Source organism: Ornithodoros turicata, chromosome 2 (assembly GCF_037126465.1).
Source record: "Ornithodoros turicata isolate Travis chromosome 2, ASM3712646v1, whole genome shotgun sequence".
Taxonomy (NCBI): Eukaryota; Metazoa; Arthropoda; class Arachnida; order Ixodida; family Argasidae; genus Ornithodoros; species Ornithodoros turicata.
Genome location: NC_088202.1, coordinates 137,091,741 through 137,112,079, shown reverse-complemented (window position 1 = coordinate 137,112,079; position 20,339 = coordinate 137,091,741). Strand labels below are relative to the sequence as shown.

The following is a 20,339-nucleotide window of genomic DNA, read 5'->3' as shown; positions in this document are numbered from 1 at the left end:
CTCAAGCCATACGTCATGTCATGTCATGTCATGTGTTTTCATAACTTATTGTGACCTTTCAGAGCCCAGTCCTGTGTTGCCATGAAAGGGCAGTGCAGGCTTAGTGTTTTGTCCTTCCTCCAGCTCCTATGCTTCATTGCCTGAGCTATTTCTACTAGATGATATCTGCACCTTCTTGAACATGCATTTGGTGTGTGGCCGGCTACCTGTGAACATCAGCTGCTTTCGCATATAAGTGACCTTGGGGTTCACCAAACTCCTGGCATTTCTTCAATTTGGGCTCTGGTGATTTGACGTAATTCTGTAGTCTCGTCTGGATCGAGTTAATGAAAGATAACTGAGGCCCCTGGTTTTTTGCTGCGGCAAATTCAAAATTCTGCGGCACCGACTTGCAAATTTCGCAATTTTCCGCAGCAAGCAGTCAAGGGCTGCTTGGAGTGGGGAAACATTTTATTTTCTTGGATAATGTGGGAACAAAAATATTTTATAAAATTACAGGTTGAAAGCACTGTTGTGGCTCAGCATTACATACACGATATCTTGTGTTCTCCTCTGACAGGCAAAGGTCCGTCACCTACAATCATTTTGTACCTGCTGAAAGATTTTCCAGCATGTACAGAGTTTATAATAGGAACTTTATAGGAAAATTATAGGAAGGCGCTTCAATACATGCCTTGTGCAAGTTACAGGACACAGTATTTGTTTCTCGGCTGTAGACATTATTTAAAGGAGCCCAGAAAGCCATCATGAAGATTTTCTGTGTCTGGCAAGCTACGAAAGGACGTAACTCGACGTGACAACTAACACAAAAAAATTCCCTGTACGCAGTATTTTTCTTGGAATAAAACTCCCCCGAACATCGACGCGTGCGTACCCGCTCGACGAGGAGGAGGATTGCGAAGAGGCCGCGCTCCAATCGGGATCGACGCTTTTTCGTTTCTGCTCCTAGTTCTCTCTGTGTAGCAGACGACGCTTCTCCAAACAAGCAAACCAGTTAGCGAGCTGCACCGCGATGACGTCACTCTGGCGGCTGGACTCTGGCGGCTAGTCGCGGGCTTTGCCACCGTTGCGCGCGGTCGCGATTTTCAAAATCGAATTCCGTGATATGTATGCATCTGTCGAGTGAATCACTTCGCATGGTGCTTTTTAGGAGTCAGGTTAACGGCTTGGTTTGAAAAAAAAAAAAAAACTGCGTGGTCGTGACTGAAGCGCCTTCTGTGCTTCTTTAAGAGTCTTTAAAGGCACACTCCCAGACATCAAATCAAAGTCCCCCACTGCCACCGCTAAACTGCACACGGGAGGGACGCCGCCCCTTCCTCAGGCGAAGTCTGCACAATAAACTTGGGTTAACGTTATCTTAAGCTAAACTACAATCTGTCCGTTCTGGCCCTGCAGCATGGGCAGTTTTGTAAAGCAGGCTTCACCTCATGCAGGGAAGCGTCAGGTGAAGCCCACTTTCGGGAGGTGTCGTTCGTATTTGGCGAATAGTCGGACATTCGGAAATCTGAATATTCGGTATTCGATTCGCGAATGACATACTTCGAGTGATTGATATTTGATTCGAATTGGAGAACTCTAATATCCGCACACCCGTAAAAATAAGGGATTCCGTGAAATTCCGTGCAAAACGAAGGATTCCGCGATGAATTCTGGATTCCGCGATATTTCGCGGAATCGCGGAAAACCCGGGGACTTAAAGGTAACATCCGTGTCACAATCAAACCGGGAAAAATAGGAATAAATGCTCCAGGAGACCTTTGGCAATGCTGTATTTACAGGTGCTCGACATTATTACACCTATTTCCTTCCGAAATACCTATCTAACTACAATTGGAACATGTTCTATGTGGGTGCACATATCTTGGCTTGCAAGTACGCTGCACGAGAATGCCGGTCTGACAATCTCATTGAATTCCATTCAAAGAAGGGTACCTGCAAAGCAAAAGTGGAAACCATGCTGGAATATGTCACACCACATTAACCATTCACCATAACCTCCAGTACCAAAGGAAGTCATTCATTACATTGACAGTGTTAAAGGTGTATGTCAGAAATGCTAATACAGTCGAAACTCGTTAATTTGACCACAGCCGTCACCGCAGATTTTACCAGGCATTGTCATAAAAATGGCCATAAAGCGGGGATGTCATATTAACGAGTGTCATATTAACAAGGTTCGATTTTATAAGCATTCCATGTGATTGCCCTTGCCACATTTGAACAATAGAAACTACCCACAAAATTAGAAGAAAGTTGGGGTAGTTTGAAATTGAACACTTTTGTGATGACAGCATGTTGATCTGTGCATGACTAGTGGAAGTTTCTCATGCCATCCTTATTACGACTAGCAATGTGTTGCAGATAGGTAATTAAAAATTGGACCGAATGTTTTAAGCGCCAAGCAGACATGAAAAGGAGTGGATCTCACGTTAAACAAGTTTCATGAGAGTAACTTATGTGCTTGTGACCATTAATGCTTTCACCTGAATGAGCTTGTAGCCCAAGATTTCCAAGTGGCGGTTTTTCAGAAGTTGGTACCCAGCCATATGAGGGACATTATCACAGAAACTGGGTTCCCTGAGGACATCAATGGCAACCCTGCAACAGAAAATAGAGTGGCCTATCTTTCAGATAATCAGCAAGGAAGATACATAATTCACTACTACTAAACACAGCTAATTTCGGCCAAACAAAATTAGGGAAATGCCAATCGTGAAATGTGCTGTGCTTTGATGTGATCCAGCAATTGATTTTTTTTTTCTAACCATTTGTTAATATCCATGTTAACCTTGAAATTTACACATTTGTACCTCGTTTATTTCATCAAACCCTGAATTCATCACTTACAATGTGGTTCATGCAGTACGGCTTTGGTTGCCCATGTGCCAATTAACATCAGACATCGTCACCACAACATATTTTCGCTTTGTATCGCTGAACAATTAAATTTGCGCACACGTTATGAAACATTGAAATGCCCAACTTGATGGTATGGGCTACACGTGCTGCTGCCTATCCTGTTACAAGATAAGTTCTCGTTTGACATGCTCTGCTCATGCTGCGATTGTAACCACCAACGTCCTCACAAAGTGACAAGAAACAGAAAATGTACGATGAAAGATCGTTCCATTAAGCTCCGAAATCTATTTGCGTATCTTTTTCTTGACATATGTCTCATACATTTTGTAACCCTGTGTGTTGTAGGGTTTGCTCCTGCACGTTAAAAAATTTACAATGTGAATATAGTCGCCGTCCAATTTTTCGGACGCGGCGGGGATCGCGCAAAAGTCCGAATAATCGAGCTGTCTGAAAATACGAATTTCGCTTTGAAAGTCTTTATTCGAAGGACTTTATTTAGTGCTAGTAGGCCTGAAAAAGTTTTTCGAATGCTTTCTCGATGGGCAGTCTTCCATTTTCCGCCTGATAACATCGGCTTCTTTTTCCCGAAGTGACATTTCGTCACTGTATATGGACTGAAGCTCCGTGACGGCCTTCATTAGTTCCGAGTTTGACGGCTGCGCTGAGAGACTGCAAGGCGTCGATGTCCCGAACACTGCGAGGGAACTTTTGGCAAACCCAGGGGCGGATTACTGGCCACTTGTCGGTGCGTAGCGCAGCGTCGTCTCCATAGTAACGCGTGCTGCACGTGACCCGCTTCGTCGTGAGAAGGAAGAAGTGACCTTACTCGCAGCCTGCCACCATCGCCGGGTGTGTGGCGTTCGTAGCCATTGGGCGAGGAGGTCAGCCGACGCAAAACGCTGCGATGTTCGTCGTTGAAAATGGCGCTTGTGTACGGGTTTCTAGAAGACCAAGTAGCCACTTCAGTGCAGTCAACGAGGACATTTCGTGCTCACAAGGATGTCTTCACGTCGTTGTCGGAAGAGCAGTTTGTTTCCTTCTTCCGACTGTCCAAAGCCTCGTGTATACACACCGATGCAATGGCCAGTAATCCGCCCCGGTGTCACCATTACGCAAGTCTGCTTCACCTAACGCATGCGTGCTTTAGGCGAAGCTCTCTTTAAGACACTGTCGCCGACTTGAAGGTGACAGCACGTGCTGGGCCTTCACGAATTTCGGCACCGTTTCGGCAGTCCTGCTTCACTCAGAGTAATGGAAAATGAACAGTCACTGCCCATTTCCTTGCGTGAGTTTTTATATGCGGACTAGTTCTTGTCACACGAATTTCGGATGATAGGACTATTTTCCGGCGTCCCGAGAGATTCGTACGATCGAGATTCTACTACGATTCGGCGTGATGACAGTTCCTGCATCTGGGATGAAGTGAACGGCCTACACGAGCGAAACTTGCGGGCACGATCGCTACTGGTGCAGCGATTTCCAGCTTCCCGATGTGGAAAGGGGGAGATGGTCCCTCTTTGACCTGTTTCGCTCCTTATTCCAGGTCCAGTTAAAGTGGGTCATAACCCATAGTTACTACTAGTTAAACTACCAGATTGTAGTTAAAAAGTAGTTATCAACTACTTGCAGAAATGTAGTGGCAACTACTAGTTAAACTACTATTTTAAGTAGTTAACTACAGTAGTTAGGTTACTGAAGGCGCCAACTACTTCTGATTTTGCCGCAAGCTTTACGGCACGATTGTGCTTCCGACTTTTACCTCGAGCTACTTGTTTGATGAGAACGGAGGTGCAGAGCAATTGTGTGTACTAAATCTTCACTTTTAATGCTTGTCCAGTGAAGCCTCATTTGCTGTGAAGTAATTCTGCAACTTAGTTTATCGCGTAGGCACAGAAAGAATCCCGCCGCAAGCTTTGTATTTGACTGTCGTAGCAGTGGCTTGAGCCAAGGTTTATCATTCCGTGTGATTCATATTTAGGTGTCCAAGAACACTACAAGGAATTGGTGTTGATGGACAACATTAAGTAGTTATAGATGTAGTTAAACTACATTGCAGTAGTTAAAGAAGTAGTTTTAACTACTCACCTGAAAAGTAGTTGAACTACTAGTTAAACTACTCCATCGCGAAGTAGTTAGTAGTTATAGTTAAACTACTGTAGAAGTAGTTAGTGGCCATCACTGGAAATAAGTAAGGCACAGTTCCTTGACCTCCGCATTGCGCCATGCGCACGTAGTGAGCTGGCGACCGTTCGGGACGCTCTTTGGCTGGGCATACAGACTCTGAAATATCGGGCGACGGGGCTGTACGGCATCCGAAATTTTTTGGACGCTGTCATACATTAACTCTATGGGGACCGTTCCGCGAACGCGTGCGAATAATCGAGCAGGTCCGAAAAATCGGTCGCCGACTGTCCATTACAAATTACAGTATAAACATGTGCATTCATAATTCACACGCTTTTTCACTGTTGCTCTTTGAACGCTTATGCGGCGGTGAAACACCCCAGCCACCACCAAAATAAAGTACAGCTTTTTTGAAAACTTGTGATGCACGCACTTTCTGTAGACGCATACAGGCAGTGATGGCCACTAACTACTTCTACAGTAGTTTAACTATAACTACTAACTACTCTGCGATGGAGTAGTTTAACTACTTTTCAGGTGAGGTAGTTAAGACTACTTCTTTAACTACTGCAATGGATTTTAACTACATCTATAACTACTTAAAGTTGTCCATCAACACCAATCCCATTCTATATAATGTTCTTGGACACATATGATGGCTTGTGGCTTGTGATACATATTTTAAGATTTAGTACACATGCACACTGCACCTCCGTTCTCATCAAACAAGTAGCTCAAGGTAAAAGTCGGAAGCACAGTAGTCCCATAAGGCTTGCGGCAAAATCGGAAGTAGTTTGCGCCTGCAGTAACCTAACTACCGTAGTTAACTACTCGAACTAGTAGTTGCACACTACAGTTCTGCAAGTAGTTGGTAACTACTTTTTAACTACAATCAGGTAGTTTAACTACATGCACTGCATACAGGGTCATACTCTTGCCAGACCATACATGGAGGTGTACCAGCAGAACAACTTGCAAACTTGGCAGAACTTTGTAAAACCTACCTTTGATATTCTGGAGGCAGGCTGCTAGAGATCTTTGCGTGGCGCTCATCCAGGGCTGGATCGCAGCCCCAGAGAACACTTCCATAATCTGAGCAAGGTACAGGTCGACCATTGTTGTCCAGGACACATTCGAAACCTACGCGCAGATTTAAAAAAAAAAAATTTACAAAGTTTTGACCAACAGTCCCTGGCAGACAATGAAGATGATATACCTACTTATGTGGTAGTAATATGGCGTGTAGACATGACAACGAACATGGTCCATGCCGGAAAGCAGATGTACGAGCACTTCTAGCACTTCTCTTTGTATGGGCTGCAACCTGTGAGACACTGTTTCACACCTTCATCACATTCAAAATTCTTTCTAGGCAATTTTTTTTGTGTAAATATGGCACACTGGAATATATGAATAAGAATCTGAATTGTTGAAGGATGTGAAAGAAAAAAAGAACACAGCAAGTTCATAAGAATGAAACTGGGAAAAAAAGAGTGTGAAGATGGAGTCTCTTGCAGTGTCACATACACCATAAGCCTTGTTGCAGTTGCAAAATGATTCTAGACACATCTAGGAGCCGTAGGTGCTCAAGCTAGGTGCAGTGAGCAAGATTAGTTGTTATCAATATCGTTTATCTGTTATCTGTAAACTGTGTCTTGCATAGTTCTGAAGTTTCCATGTAAGCATAGTCTTTTTTTTTTTTTTGTAAATGTGGCACACTGGAATATATGAATAAGAATCTGAATTGTTGAAGCTAGACCAGAAGCCAGGAGTCATGTTTAATAGAAGGATAGCACTGGCTTACATAACAAATAAAGTAACAAAATTTGTCTGGATGTTTCGACGTCTATGCAGACCTCGTCATCAGCTGATGATGACGTCTGCATAGACGTCGAAACGTCCAGACAAATTTTGTTACTTTATTTGTTATGTAAGCCAGTGCTATCCTTCTATTAAATCTGAATTGTTGAAGGAGGTGAAAGAAAAAAGAACACAGAAAGTTCATAAGAATGAAACTGGGAAAAAAAAAGTGTGAAGATGGAGTCTCTTGCAGTGTCTCATACACCATAAGCCTTATGGCAGTTGCAAAATGATTCGGGACACATTTAGGAGCCGTAGCTGCTCAAGCTAGGTGCAGCGAGCAAGTTTAGTTGTTATCAATATTGTTTATCTGTTATCTCGAAACTGTGTCTTACGTAGTTTGAAGTTTGCATATAAGCATAGACTTGGCTGAAAGTGATTTCAACATGGTGTGTAAAATTAATCTTGAGTAGTTGCTTACCAGTTGTAATGTGGTTTTGGTAGTAATGCTGGTGGAACCATGGGACACCTTCCTCTGGGAAGTCTAGACACACAATGCGGTTCAACGTAGACAGCAACTCTCGTAGCTGATGCCTGGACAATGCACTGAGCCCTGTTATGATCAAAGATAAAAGTTTTCTAACACTTGTAAAGAAATACTGCAGCTGACACAGTTGCCAACAGATCTTTAGGACCTCCAGTAGCCATCCGATTGGTCCAAATTAGCAAGCAATCTGAATTTTTAGTCAACTGTGAAACTTTTTCAAACACTTTTTTCAAAAGCCTATTTATTCAACATAGCTAAACGAATTTTAAAAGCTGTCAATGTATGTATGCCCTGCCACAAACAAACGTAAGAAAATGCGTGCGATAAATTTGTGTCAGTGTAGCTCGATGAAGTGCCTAATGCCCAGTAGTCCAATGTACTGCTGTGTAATCGTTGTTTTGCAAGTTCATCGTGTTAGTCAGACAACTGAAGGTTCTGCTGATGCAGTTTTATGTATTGTTGGCTCACCCAAGGACATTGTTGACGTGATTGCCTATGCCGCGGATGTGTAGACTATAAACACGGCGATCGTGTTGAGTTAATATTGCACCCACACCCACATTCTGTATGACAAATGCAGTAGCATCCTCCTCGCTTGATGCTGACGAGGACATGTCAACCTATATTGCGTGTATTTTGAGACCAATTGGCATTACACGTCTGAAATGGGGCATTTGAGCAGACATGTGTAAGTTCATCCTCTGCCTAAACGAATGCATTTGTGCATATTCAAATTCTAGCTGTCCCTAAAAAAAAATTGTCTGAAACATTCTACGTGAAAATACATCGGTGGTGCCAGAAAAATCAAAAGTTCAGATTTTTGTAGTCAATAAAAATCAACAGACAACTATACTTTCGCTGTCTGTTGTAGGTGGGGTTGCCACCAGGCCGGTATTATACCGGCACGGCCGGTTATTTGCTTGCTCTGCCGGTTGCCGGTAGGAAGGTGATACCACCAGCCTTTTGCCGGTATTTGTGACTCAAGACTTTTCATATGGGCTTTTGCGGGGTTTTCTCTTCAACATTCCACTACAGCTTGAATAAATCTGGAGCATAGACCCAACTCCGCAGTCACCTGTTCTTTCCTTAGTTATTCATTATTATTATTATTATTACACACAGGAACATATGTTTCCTCGTAGAGCTCTCTCTCTATCTCTCTGTTTTCTGTGTGTGCTCTTCCACCCCTCACCCACTTCCCTTTCCCGCGAGCATTTCCCCCTTTCCCTCTATTCCACCTCCTCTCCCTTAGCCAGTATTTTTCACTACGAAAGGTGGCAACCCTAGAATTTGTAGGTGGCATGGCCAAGTAAACATTTTGTCATGCAAATACTGGTTGAGAGACGTTATTTCATATTATTCTTGTGCTTCTCACCCGCAAGCTGCTTGTCCAACCGATCCATGAATGCTACCGAGAAAATGTGCTTGACGAGGGCACTGCCTAAACTTTGAAAAAAACCTAGAGCAATCGCAGCTTGCAGAAGCACAGTTTCCTGCATGTCATCAAAATTCCTGCAAGTTTAAAGAGATTTCAGCGTATTATTCCTCCAAAACAACAAGTCATTAGGGCTGTGCAAATATTGTGATTTTTTTTAATACCAGCGCAAATAATGTGATATTTAATTGGAATTCTGAACCAAGTTTCGAATTCTGTGCTTGAATTTTGAATCTAAGCAAAGTATTTTCCGAACTAAATACTACACCTGAACTGTAGGCTGCAGGTCTGAAAACTTCACAACAGTAGGAATACAGCAAAGTGAGTGCTGCTTCATGCGAAGATCAGTGTGCATGTATCACATACATATATTCTCTATATGCTCTACATTCACTTCGTTTTCACTTCGGCTATATAATACTCACGTAAGTTTTCAAATAACTATTCGCACTGCCCTACGAATCATTTGAAAATCTCGTTGAGCCGACATTCCATATGCCGTTACCTAAGCAGCTGTTCATTGGCAGTCGATGCTAGGGCATCCAGCCTGTGTGGGGCATAGCCACTTTGGAAGCAGGCAAATAACAGATTAGAGATTCCTACAGGTCCCAGGAGGTTTTCCTCTTCCAGCACACGCAGCACAAGTGCATCGTAAACATCAGGCAGCCAAAATCGCTCTGCAGCCATCAGCTTACAGAAAATGCCTACACTGTTTGGAGGTGCCTGGTTGACCCGAGCTCTGTAGCTAAAAAAAAAAAGAAAGGTGCATCCTCCGTCAGTATTTTGTCTAAAGGTTTGTATTCTGACACTAACTACGTACAGTGTGTCCAACGAGAGGACGTCATTTAATTCTTAAAAATAGATTTCACTACATAAAAATTTTAATGAAAAAAAAAAAGGTTTTGCCACATATTAATTAAGCTAATTTTGTCAACTGGACCTACAAATTAGACAAGCTAAGGTAGTTTTTTTTTTTTTTTTTTCACGAATGTGGAAGCCTATGGCCATAACACACTTCCAATCAAAATCACTGGGTTTTTCGCAAGATTTCACCAATAATTTGGCAGTCATAAAATCAGTCAGCGCGGAGCGTGCTCACTGAATTTTTCATGTTGGCTCCGTCCAGATACCCTCCTTGCTATGCAAGAAAACAAACCACACCACAGTCACACTATTCGCCCTTATGAACGTGTCTGTTGTCAGTCGGCAGCCACTGATAATGATGGGTTGCACAATGATCTGTATAAAACATACAACTGTGTCGCTCTTTCCACTTCGCCTCCACAAAGGCAGAGCCAACAGATCTGCAAACGCAAACTTCAGCGAGCATGCTTCACCAAGCGATGGATTTTCCGCTGTCAAATTTTTGTAGAAATCTTGCGAAAAACCCCATGATTTTGACTGGAGCAGTGTGTTATGGCATAGGCTTCCGAAAATTCACGAATAAAAATGCTACCTTTGCTCGGCTAATTTGGAAGTTCAATTAACAGAATTAGCTTAATTAATGTGTTACACAAACTGCAGTAATGTGTTGCAAAAACCTTTATGAGTGCATTCCAAGTAGCAGTTTCATATCTCTATGTAGCAAAAAAAACTACTCTTAACATATATAATAACATCCTCTCACTGGACACCCTGTATAGAAAGCAATCAGATCATGGTCACAGATAAGTTCTACATTCAAAAGTTTTTGAAACTGTTTCAGTCAAACCAAAGTCTGAGGAGATGTCTTACAGTTAGTCACTAAATGACCTGCTGGAAGTTACAACCATAGGTGCTCAAATAATCAGCGAGACGTTACAAATAAAACGCAGTCCCGAAAGGCTATTCAGAATGTTCTGTGACCTTCCAAGAAATATTAATCTCCTTTCCTATGTAATGTAATTATTTTTGGATGCATTTTCAATAGTTTTGCAGTCACCATTGTTACATCAAAAGGTAACTGTATCTTGAGGTTATTTACAGCTTAGTCACTATACTGGCAAGGAGCTTCATAACTTGGCACCACACGTCACGTGATAAAAATAGAAAGAAAGAAAGAAGAAAAGAAAGAATATTACCTATTTATTATGCCTTCCTTCAACCCTCCAGTAGCAGAAAGCAGTTTTTCTGTCATCATTAGAATATTAATTTCCTTCCACGATTCTGTGGTAGACACTCTCCTCCTAAACTCCTTGTGCAGTGACTCCTCGAGCGTCCCGCACGTCCTTTGCTTCGACAAGTAGACTCCGCGTGCAACGTCCCGAAGTAGGAGGGGCGTCAGCTGCGGAAGCATCGACACCATATGTGCCGCGTGTTCCGAGCTTAGACGTCCGAAACCCAAAACGAATAGCGTTGCCAGAGATACCGTCCTCGGATAGAAGCAACGAGAGTCTAGCTGCGACAAACTCCACTTCAGACCTTCTTCCTCGAACCTATTGTGTCGAAACCCGGTCTTTGCGAAACAGACGACGTAGCCTCGAATGATAGTCTGAGCACTCCGTGACGAAGCTAGTACTGCTGCCACCTTTTCCCAGAACAAGGTCAAAACTGCCTTGTCTTCCACCGGTAACAGTAAGACGACGTCCAGGAGCTTGGTCAAATCCCACTCGTCCGTGGCGTTTTCTAGCAGCGGTAGCAGGCGTTCCTCCACTCGTTTTACGGCGGAGTAGGAACTTATGGCGAGGCATCTCGCCAGCGAAGCCGACGGTTCCTCGAAAAACAACGTTTTCGCGCGCTCGCGGATGAGACTCAGCGTGTCGGGCACGTCGTCCCCTCGTAAGATGAAATTGCTTGCCAGCGAACTCAGGTCCTGGCTGTCGAACCTTGAAATCGCGGGGTTGATCAACGAAAGTAGCCTGCACATGTACGAGCGACTCTTGCTGCTGCTTTGCCTCTTGGCGAGCACTGGAAGACAGCGCAGAACGGTGTGAAAATCTGAGACCGGCGTTAGAACGTCTAACGTTTTCTTGCCGAACGCGTCGACGAAATCGGGCGAGGCAAGCCGAGAGACCCTCAGCAGGGAGATGGCTGCGCACTTAACATCTTCGTCCGTGTAGCATCGTGGAAGAAGCGCTTGGAGACGCTCCATCGCTTTACATTGATACGAAAGGCTGACGTTGCTGGACTGGTCCAGGCTGACTAGGAACCGCGACAGACTCTGCAAGTCAAAGTTTCTGCAACGTTGCGATGCTTCCTGTATTAGTGCGCTGTACGCTGCAGTATGTGATGTGACACACAACCGTTTCAGAGCCACCAGAACAGCAGTTAAAGCAGTGTCGGCGAGCACTCGTCGGTTGTGCGCTACTTGTGACACGATGCTCTCGAAGCCTACGAGGGCAGCAGGGTCGAACACTGTGCGGCCTGGGGATATCTTTTTGACGTCCCAGAGACAGATGATGGCTTGAGCTGCATGCTGGGGTGACAGGTTCTGTTCCGTGCTGCACTGGAGTATCTCCTATAACATTTTTTGGGCATTTCTGTGATGTCTTTGATGTTGCGCGTATTGTTAAAAACAGGAACTAAATGCAAATAGTGAAACGTTAGAGCATACACCTATACAGGGTGTCGCACGAGAGAGCGACCCCTAATTATTAAAAAAAAAAGCTATGTGAGATAAAAATTAGAAACCTGTTGCACGACACTTGTGAAGGTTTTTGCCGCCCAAACAGGTGGTTTGCATGAGTGTACCTCATTAACTATGCTAGTTATCTTAATTGAACTCAAAATTTTGTCAAGGAAAGGTAACGTTTTCTTGTGTTAATTAGAAAGTCTGTGGTCACCACATGCTATTCCAATCGTAATTTAAAGTTTCTTCAACTATTCACCAATTATTTGACAACCGAAAACTTGCCACCCCCTGCAAGCGCGTGCCAGGACTACCGGCGAAGGCACTCGCACTGCGCATACAGGGTGTCTACCAAACTGCAGCCTTCAAATTCCCTGACTTTTCCAGGTTTTCACTGACTATTTCAAGCGAATTCCCTGACAGAAACAAAAGGGAACTTGGTGCCTGCTCATACGTTTTGATACCAGATCCAACATAAAACGGACCATTTATTAAGTATTAGTGAGGCTACCCTACTTTTCCGTGTCAGAGCTTGTCATACTGGTGAACTGCAGGCATCGCCTCTCAACCACCGGTCGGCACTGGCGATTCGCCGCGCATCATCACGGCACTTGTCTGCGATTTTCCCTGACTTCAGCTGCTTTTTAGCCAAATTCCCTGACAATTCCCTGACTTTTCCAGTCACATCAAAATTCCCTGATTATTCCCTGTTTTCCAGGTTGATAGACCTGGACATACCCTGACAGACCCTGACCTGACATACTGCCCTGATATGACCTGACCTGACCTGACATACCCTGATAGACCTGGACCTGCCCTGCACATAGAAACTGCATGAGAAAAACAGGCAAAAAAAAAAAAAAAAAGGGAGGGCAGGTACTGGGCGCAATCTAGTAAACTGAATTCAACTCAACAGATAAAAGGAACTAAACAAAAACGGAGGCAGCCAAAAGGGGATGGACCTGACTTCTTGCTGTTGTCCTTTCCTCCTCTCCACACTTTAGGCGGGGCAACTTGGCCGAGCACACGCCTTGACGAACGACGGTTTTTCTGGCGGTTGTTACGTGTTTTCGGGTGTCAAACTCTTGTGCAAACATTGTGAAAGATCCTGTATTTGTGACTGAAATGGTGTGTTGTGGCCATGGGCTTTCTAATTAATGCAAAAAAAGTTACCTCTCCTTGGCAAATTTTTGAGTTCAATTAAGCTGATTAGACTAATTAATGAGGTACACTCGTAGAAAACACCTGTTTGGGTAGCAAAAGCTTCACACGTGTCGTGCAGAAGGTTGCGAATTTTTATCTCACGTAGTTTTTTTAATTAAAAATAATTTTTAAAAAATTCAGAATAATTTTTAAAATAATTAAATAATTAGATTTCTAAAATAATTTTAAATAATTTTTAAAATAATTAAAAAAATAAAAATAATTAGGGGCCACTCTCTTGTGCAACACCCCATATATGACAAGTTATAAAACTAGCTTTGTAACTCGCTGATTATCCATACACTGGAAGGCATACAATATACCACAATGCAGACACATGTTACGTGTAAGCCCCTGTGTGTTGAAATCTCTGTCACACTTGCAATTAAGATGTAAACTGAAGTTGCAGCCACATTCTTTGCCTCATTTTCCACGTTGTGAAATTGTCTATTCCAAGATGAAGGATTACCATTTGACATTTTAAGACCACTGGTAGAATTTAGAAAATTGTGGCTAATCTTGCAAACATTATTCATAACTGTACACATCCTGTATGTGAGGCAGCTGAGCAAAACATAAGTCAACTGGCAGGTCCATATCGTGTGCTCTGACTTATGTCTTACAGATTCGTGTTTGTGAACCCGGGAATTTCCGCTAGATGTACTTGTTCAGGCGGTCCTAATCAGTTACCAAACAATTCAAGCTTACAATCGATTCCCTCGTCTAGTTGGTGAATTGCCCGCACAGACACTTCTAGCAGGAAACACAAAACTGTATCTTATATCAGAGGCAATTGCCAATCAACGAGAGCTCACCAAAGGTGATGTTGCAGACAGTAATTGGTTAAGAATAGGATCAGCGTGGTCAGGGATGACGACAGTCTGATAAGGGGCCCATTTGCTTTCAGCTGGTTCATTGTCTTCACTGTCCGTGGGCACTTCATAGTCACAACGACGAGACCGAGTGGTGCTCCTAAACAGCTTGCACCAAATCGCGGAGAAACCACCGGATAACAATCTGTGTCTTGTCTTCACTAAACTTCTACCTATGTGCTTCGGTGTGATCATCACAAATGATCTTCCATGACGCTTATAAGATGGGGAATATCGCACACGGAATACCTGAAGCAGTGCAAAAATCAGTGCAACCGCACATCACAGAGAGCCATGTGCTACGATTGAATTTGGATTGTATTGACTACAAGCTTTACTTTCACTGGATTCTTTGTTGACTATGCTTGGCTCGAGGAAGCTAATTAATCTGTTTGCTGTGTGCAGATAGTTTCGCAATAATTTAATCACTGCCTACTACTAACAGAGACTGATATTGACCGTATATTTAATTCACGTATACAGCTTGGCTTAATTTTGTTACGTCGCCTGCGTAGTATTTTCAATTTTTTCGACACATAATTATACCAGCTTCCGGCTCTGTGCCATCTGCTGGATCTACTGGACGCCGCTCCGAGCTCGGAAGGACGCTAGAATCTGGGAAACACTTGTTCCAGCTTGAATGCAGTAATATCCTTGAATTTCACTGCTGTACAGGTAACCCTGAGATACAACTCTAATGCGTCCATCGATTCATTGGTTGCCAGCAACACGGCTATGTGGTTTTAGTTGAGCGATATGATCGAGCAGGAGACCCGGGTCTGGTACTTGTGTTGTCACTACGTTTCCTAGGCACCTGCAGCGTAATGTGGGCCTTCTTAAATCGCGTCGTTGTTTTCTTGTACATGCAAATTCGTCCAACAATCAAGTGGATAATGCGAAGTGTTACACACTTGTGCGAACTACAGCGTATCTGCTACGGCACGGAGCCGGGATACCGACGGACCCGAGACTTGGAATGGAGCATGCAGATGTCCCGCACAACGGCCATTCGTGCAATCTGCGAAAGACTCAAGCAAATGGCAGACGAAGGACGCTTTTCCAAAGAGCAGAGCAACAACGCCGTTGAGTGTGCCGTGATGGGAATCGCTTACATCAAGAAGGTCAACCCTCAGATCCACAGCGAGTTCATCCGATCTCTCCGAAGGAGCATACTTCAGATGTTCGGTTACAGGCACCTCATGGTTCAAGTGGAACGCCTGCGTAAGGTGCAGTTCATGGCGCAAGACCCCGACCACCTCAACAAACTCCTGAGGTTGTGGAAGCTTCTTCGTCCGGACGAGCATCTTATGGGACCGGTATCGAAGCAGTGGACGACGATCGGTTTTCAAGGGGACGATCCGCGCACCGATTTTCGAGGCATGGGCATGTTAGGTTTGGACAACTTGGTTTTCTTCGCCACGGAGTACACGGACGTCGCGCGACACGTGCTCTCTCATTCTCAGCATCCCGAGTACGGGTACTCCTTCGCCATCGTGGGAATCAACCTGACGAGCCTGCTGTACCACCTGCTCATGAAAGGCCAGCTCAAGTCGCACCTGTACAATGCGGCCAGCGAACGGGCTCAGGTGACGGACTTCCACAGGACTTACTGTTACGTCTTCTTCGAGTTCGACAGGTTGTGGCTGGCGGAGAAGCCCACGGACATTATGGAGTTCAACCGCATCAGGGACAAATTTGAGGACTACCTGACTCAGATGCTCGAGAAGGACAGCTGTCTGCTTAGGTTGAACGAACGCGTCAAAATTGTTTGAGGCTATTTTCAGCGAGACTGTGTTTCACGTACATTGTCAGACAGTGCAGTGATTCTCTTTTTAGGTGGTGGTTTTTGTTTGGAAGGCATCACGATGCAGAATCTCACGAATGTAAACCCAACTTCCACTAACATTCCTCCCGGTGATCAGAGACTTCCTTTCCTTTCTCCCTTTTGTCTTATGTGTAGTCGTAATTCCGACGGGGTGGCAACAAAAGAAGAAAAAGTCGAGTAAAAATGTAGCACTGTAGTTAGATAGCAGCATGTTCACGCATCTTCCACTGCACATATCACAAAACGATTTGCAGAAAAATATTCAGGCCCGAGTAGTTTCATTACCACTAATAAGTGCTTTGATAGTCCAACAAAGCGTATGTATTATCTGAAATCTCATAAACTTCTGATCTTTACTTGTAATTGACGTGCAAGCATTAAGGAAGAGAAATTATGCCATGCGAGTTTTGTGGTCTTACGGTGAGCAGGGCGTTTTTGTGTGTGTGGCAATATGCCTCATACCATCAGTATTACTCCCTCTAGGGCAAGTGCACATGTGCAAGCATGTACTCAGTGATGCAATAATCATTCCATCTCAGTATGCAGAGCACTTTTGTGCCGCGTTATGACTTTGCTTTTTGCAAGTCAGTGCGTGTTGTGAGCAACACAGCCAGATATACTCTATTGTCAGGCAGAAATTTTCCTATAAAAACCTCATTGAGGTCAACACATCATACAGGACTGGGGAGGAGATCGGCATGCCAAGCCCAAATGACAATTTTTTTTTTGTCAATGATTTCGAAGGTTATCTTTTGTGTGGAAAAGGCTACTGGAGATTAAGAATTTTGATTTTTCTAGTTTATAATTCGCCATTTCCCCGATTGTTTCGAATCATCTGTGCGGCGATTTTCTTGTCAAAAGATGTTTTTTTTTTGGGCACAGCATGCATTGTGTTATACGAGGCTGTTCCATGAGAAAGTATGCAGAAGAAGAAAAAAAAAATAGAAAAGAGAAGAAATGTTCTCTGCACATGCACTCATAGAGCTTGGAATCAAAGCTTCTCTGTACTTACTTTCTGCAAATCAAAACATTTGCTTTGTTACTTGTTAGAAAAGACAATAGGAAATGAAGGTGTACATGGCAGAAGCACGGCACTATATTTATTTTGCACCACATGCACTTCACTCATGCACATTGTTATTCATCGTGTTTTTAGAATAAATTGCTCTCATTTTTTCCCTTGTTCCCAAATCTGCGTGTTTGGAATTCACCGAGTTCCATTCAGATACTGCCAAATAAAGTGGGGTGCATATACGTGGTAACACCAAACATCGACAACATGCACGTAGGGCCTGACTTCCCCCGAGTTAGTTGATCGTTGGAAATTTGGGGTGTAAAAGGTTTTAAATTTCTAATTTGAGGTGAAATTTATTGTTCCACATACATTAAAGCTTTAGTGGTACATAATAAAAAGGAACTTTTGGGTCAAGATTGCATCCGACCACATCTACATCTCATGCATAAAACCGGTGATGTGGTGTTCACGATACAAATCAGATTCGAATCGCCCTTATTCTGCTAGTTACAATAACTTAGATTCAAAAGAAGTATGGATTTAAACTTAAGTCCGGACTTGTAAATGACTTCACAATGGAAAAATTGGTCACCAAAATGAATACAAATCCCCCTGTAGAAATCTGATTCAATCCAAAGTCCTACAGTCCTACCCATTAACTAGCCACCAATCAAATCCACACACACTATCACCTGAATTCGAATCCAGACTGAAATCAAATCTGGGTTGTAGCATTACAGCACGATAGCAAGATTTGTTCTGAACATGTGATGTGCATGTACACTGGGGGAGTTGCAAGCAACAATCTTTCCTTGCCCTCTTGCTGCACTGCACTGCGTAAAGCTGAAAGGTAATTCAGCGGAAAATTTGATTTCGTCTGGCCCAGACCAAAATCTAATTTGGTGTTAGCGTACCTGGTGAAAGTAGGTCTCAGACAGAAAAGTGGCACTCCAGTTAAATATAGACAACATTTGTAAATTTTACTCACTGAAACCACACAGTTCTTGAGACAAGCAATGGAAATGAACCACATTTGCACACCTTGGTTTTATGTGGAAGGAAATATAGGTGGTAGATCCACAGGTTAAGTGAGGCAGACAGGGAAGTGTTTCTACGATCGAGTCAGCATGTTGCATGGCAGGGGCGAGACATGTTTTGTATGATGACATGATAGGGACGGGGGTGCACAAGGTGCTGGTAAACTGGTTTGTCAAGCAAAAAGAGAGGGAGTGTCTTCTGTGTGTCTTCACTCTGATGCTTTTACACTAGTCGTAAGCAAGAATTCAAGAAGGAGAATTCACACAGAGGATTGGATATCAGTGAAACTTGGCAGTTGAGTGCATTTTTCTTTGGCAACAAAGGTTGTGGTTCAGTCTAACTATTATTGAGAGAAACCACATCAAATCAGCCTCTTCCTGGCAACAATGTGCAAGTGACACACGTAATATCACAGACAAATTCCAATTGTAACATTTTCATGTAAGAGTGGAATACAAAATTTATGATACGACTCGAGATTTCTCTAGATGTTCGTGAAAGCCCAAGTTTCTAGTGGAACTTCATGAGGCTTCATAGGAGCCGGACATGTAAAGCACCTTCTGCAGAAAGCTGCAAGCACGTACACGTAAACCTTTCACCAACACTTCATGACATTCACACTGTAACACACTTCTCAAGCGTTCACCACATGAACCTCTGCGGACTCGAAACATCCTCCCAGTAAAACGTCCTGCCTAGGAACAAGTAAAAAGCAGCTACATTGATCACGGTGTAGATCCCCAATTCCAAGAGGAGCTGCTTGTAGCTTGGACACCTTATGTTGAGCCTGAAGAAGAGGTAAGGGACTATGAAGTAGCGAAACTCCAGCAGCTTCTGCGGCACGGTCGACGCAAGCACGGCAAAGCAGTAAAGAACGCGCCACGAGGTGCTCTTATGTCGAAGCTGCCACAAAATCGCGTACCCAGCGTATATATAGAACGGAACGAGGGAACATCGCAGTGCTGTTCCTCTGCCGAGGAATCGCCTCCACAGGTAAAACGTGAAATGACGGTTATCCGCGAGCAGGTACGGGTGGACGTAGCTTAGTTTTTGGACCCCTGCTATCGAGAGCGCAGCCAGCAAAACGTAAAACCAGATGTGTTGCACCACACTTTTGCAGAAATCCTTCACGGCACTGGGATGAAGTAGGTATGGCGAAGCGTGCACGAGTGTGAACAGCAAAAAGTAACCCAACTGCGCCAAGTGAAAGCAAGCTTGGTGTGCACTTTTATCACCGAGTACGATACTACCGTTGTAGAAAATGAACGACAGAAAGAGTACCCCCACTACCATGTACCCGAAACAGTCCCGAAATATTTTCTTAATCGTGACAATCCACTTGGTAACCACTGCCTTGATGACTTCGCACGGTTTGACGTCTTGGAAACACTCTTTCTCCACTATTTCGAGCAGTCTGCAACCTGCAAGCATCGCAACCCACACGATGGACGTTTGCCGAAACATGACACTCGCCGCTCCGAACGCAGATGCCAGCCAGTACCACTCGTAGAGATGATAAAGGTACATGAGCTGAAGGAAGAATACGGTTCCTGGGTCTGTGTAGTACAAGAACGCGAAGAAATAAAGCACCGGCAATGTCGTCAACACTGCACTTGAGCAAATCAGCTTCACTCGCACTTTCACCGTCGCGTACACGTACGCAAGCTTGATGGAGATAAGACTAGAAAGCCACAGGTTCAAGACGGTAAGGAAGACATTTGTAAAACGCAAACCCTCTGCTGTGCATAAATTGCTTGATGTGAAGATGTTTCTCACACCATTCAATGCGAGAGATGTGAGGTAGAGTCCCGGTGGCGTTGTTATCTTGGAGTCCCAATGAGTGAAGTTGTGCTCGCAGTAAGCTTGCGCTTGTGGAATGTGAAACTCTTCGTCCATGTAAGCTGTCTCCTGCACTTTGTTCACGATGACGTGAAGGACAGACGTAACTGTCGCCACAATGAAAAATACTAGCACGAACACGTAAAAATGCATCCTTAATACCTTAATACCTCTCGCACACGCTCCCACCGTGTTTTTGTTATGGATTGGATTGGACTGAGGACGACGACACGTC

The 20,339-nt window shown here is 43.8% G+C and overlaps 3 protein-coding genes across 4 annotated transcripts; 1 reads left to right on the top strand and 2 right to left on the bottom strand.

Annotated features, from left to right (window-relative positions):
- Positions 1 to 1,752: 1,752 nt before the first annotated feature.
- Positions 1,753 to 14,713, bottom strand: LOC135386206 (FAST kinase domain-containing protein 1, mitochondrial-like). 2 transcript variants are annotated; one of them, XM_064616000.1, is made up of 9 exons: positions 14,331 to 14,713; positions 10,826 to 12,201; positions 9,271 to 9,510; positions 8,706 to 8,842; positions 7,265 to 7,396; positions 6,204 to 6,317; positions 5,988 to 6,123; positions 2,484 to 2,598; positions 1,753 to 1,932 (listed from the first exon to the last, which is right to left on the bottom strand). In XM_064616000.1, exons 1-9 carry the CDS (start codon positions 14,580 to 14,582, stop codon positions 1,843 to 1,845), a joined length of 2,592 nt encoding a protein of 863 aa, XP_064472070.1. In that variant the 5' UTR covers positions 14,583 to 14,713; the 3' UTR covers positions 1,753 to 1,842. The 2 variants fall into 2 exon arrangements, 1 of the variants encoding a protein (XP_064472070.1); XR_010420633.1 differs by lacking the exons at positions 1,753 to 1,932; positions 2,484 to 2,598 and having other exon boundaries at positions 6,022 to 6,123; positions 6,204 to 6,307.
- A 259-nt stretch (positions 14,714 to 14,972) lies between these two features.
- LOC135386205 (ELMO domain-containing protein 1-like) lies at positions 14,973 to 17,388 on the top strand. The gene has a single exon (XM_064615999.1). The coding sequence runs from the start codon at positions 15,212 to 15,214 to the stop codon at positions 16,157 to 16,159; it is 948 nt and encodes a 315-aa protein (XP_064472069.1). The 5' UTR covers positions 14,973 to 15,211; the 3' UTR covers positions 16,160 to 17,388.
- Positions 17,389 to 18,176: 788 nt separating this feature from the next.
- LOC135386204 (putative Dol-P-Glc:Glc(2)Man(9)GlcNAc(2)-PP-Dol alpha-1,2-glucosyltransferase) lies at positions 18,177 to 20,320 on the bottom strand. Its single transcript, XM_064615998.1, has one exon. It carries the CDS (start codon positions 20,255 to 20,257, stop codon positions 18,908 to 18,910), a length of 1,350 nt encoding a protein of 449 aa, XP_064472068.1. The 5' UTR covers positions 20,258 to 20,320; the 3' UTR covers positions 18,177 to 18,907.
- Positions 20,321 to 20,339: the final 19 nt, after the last annotated feature.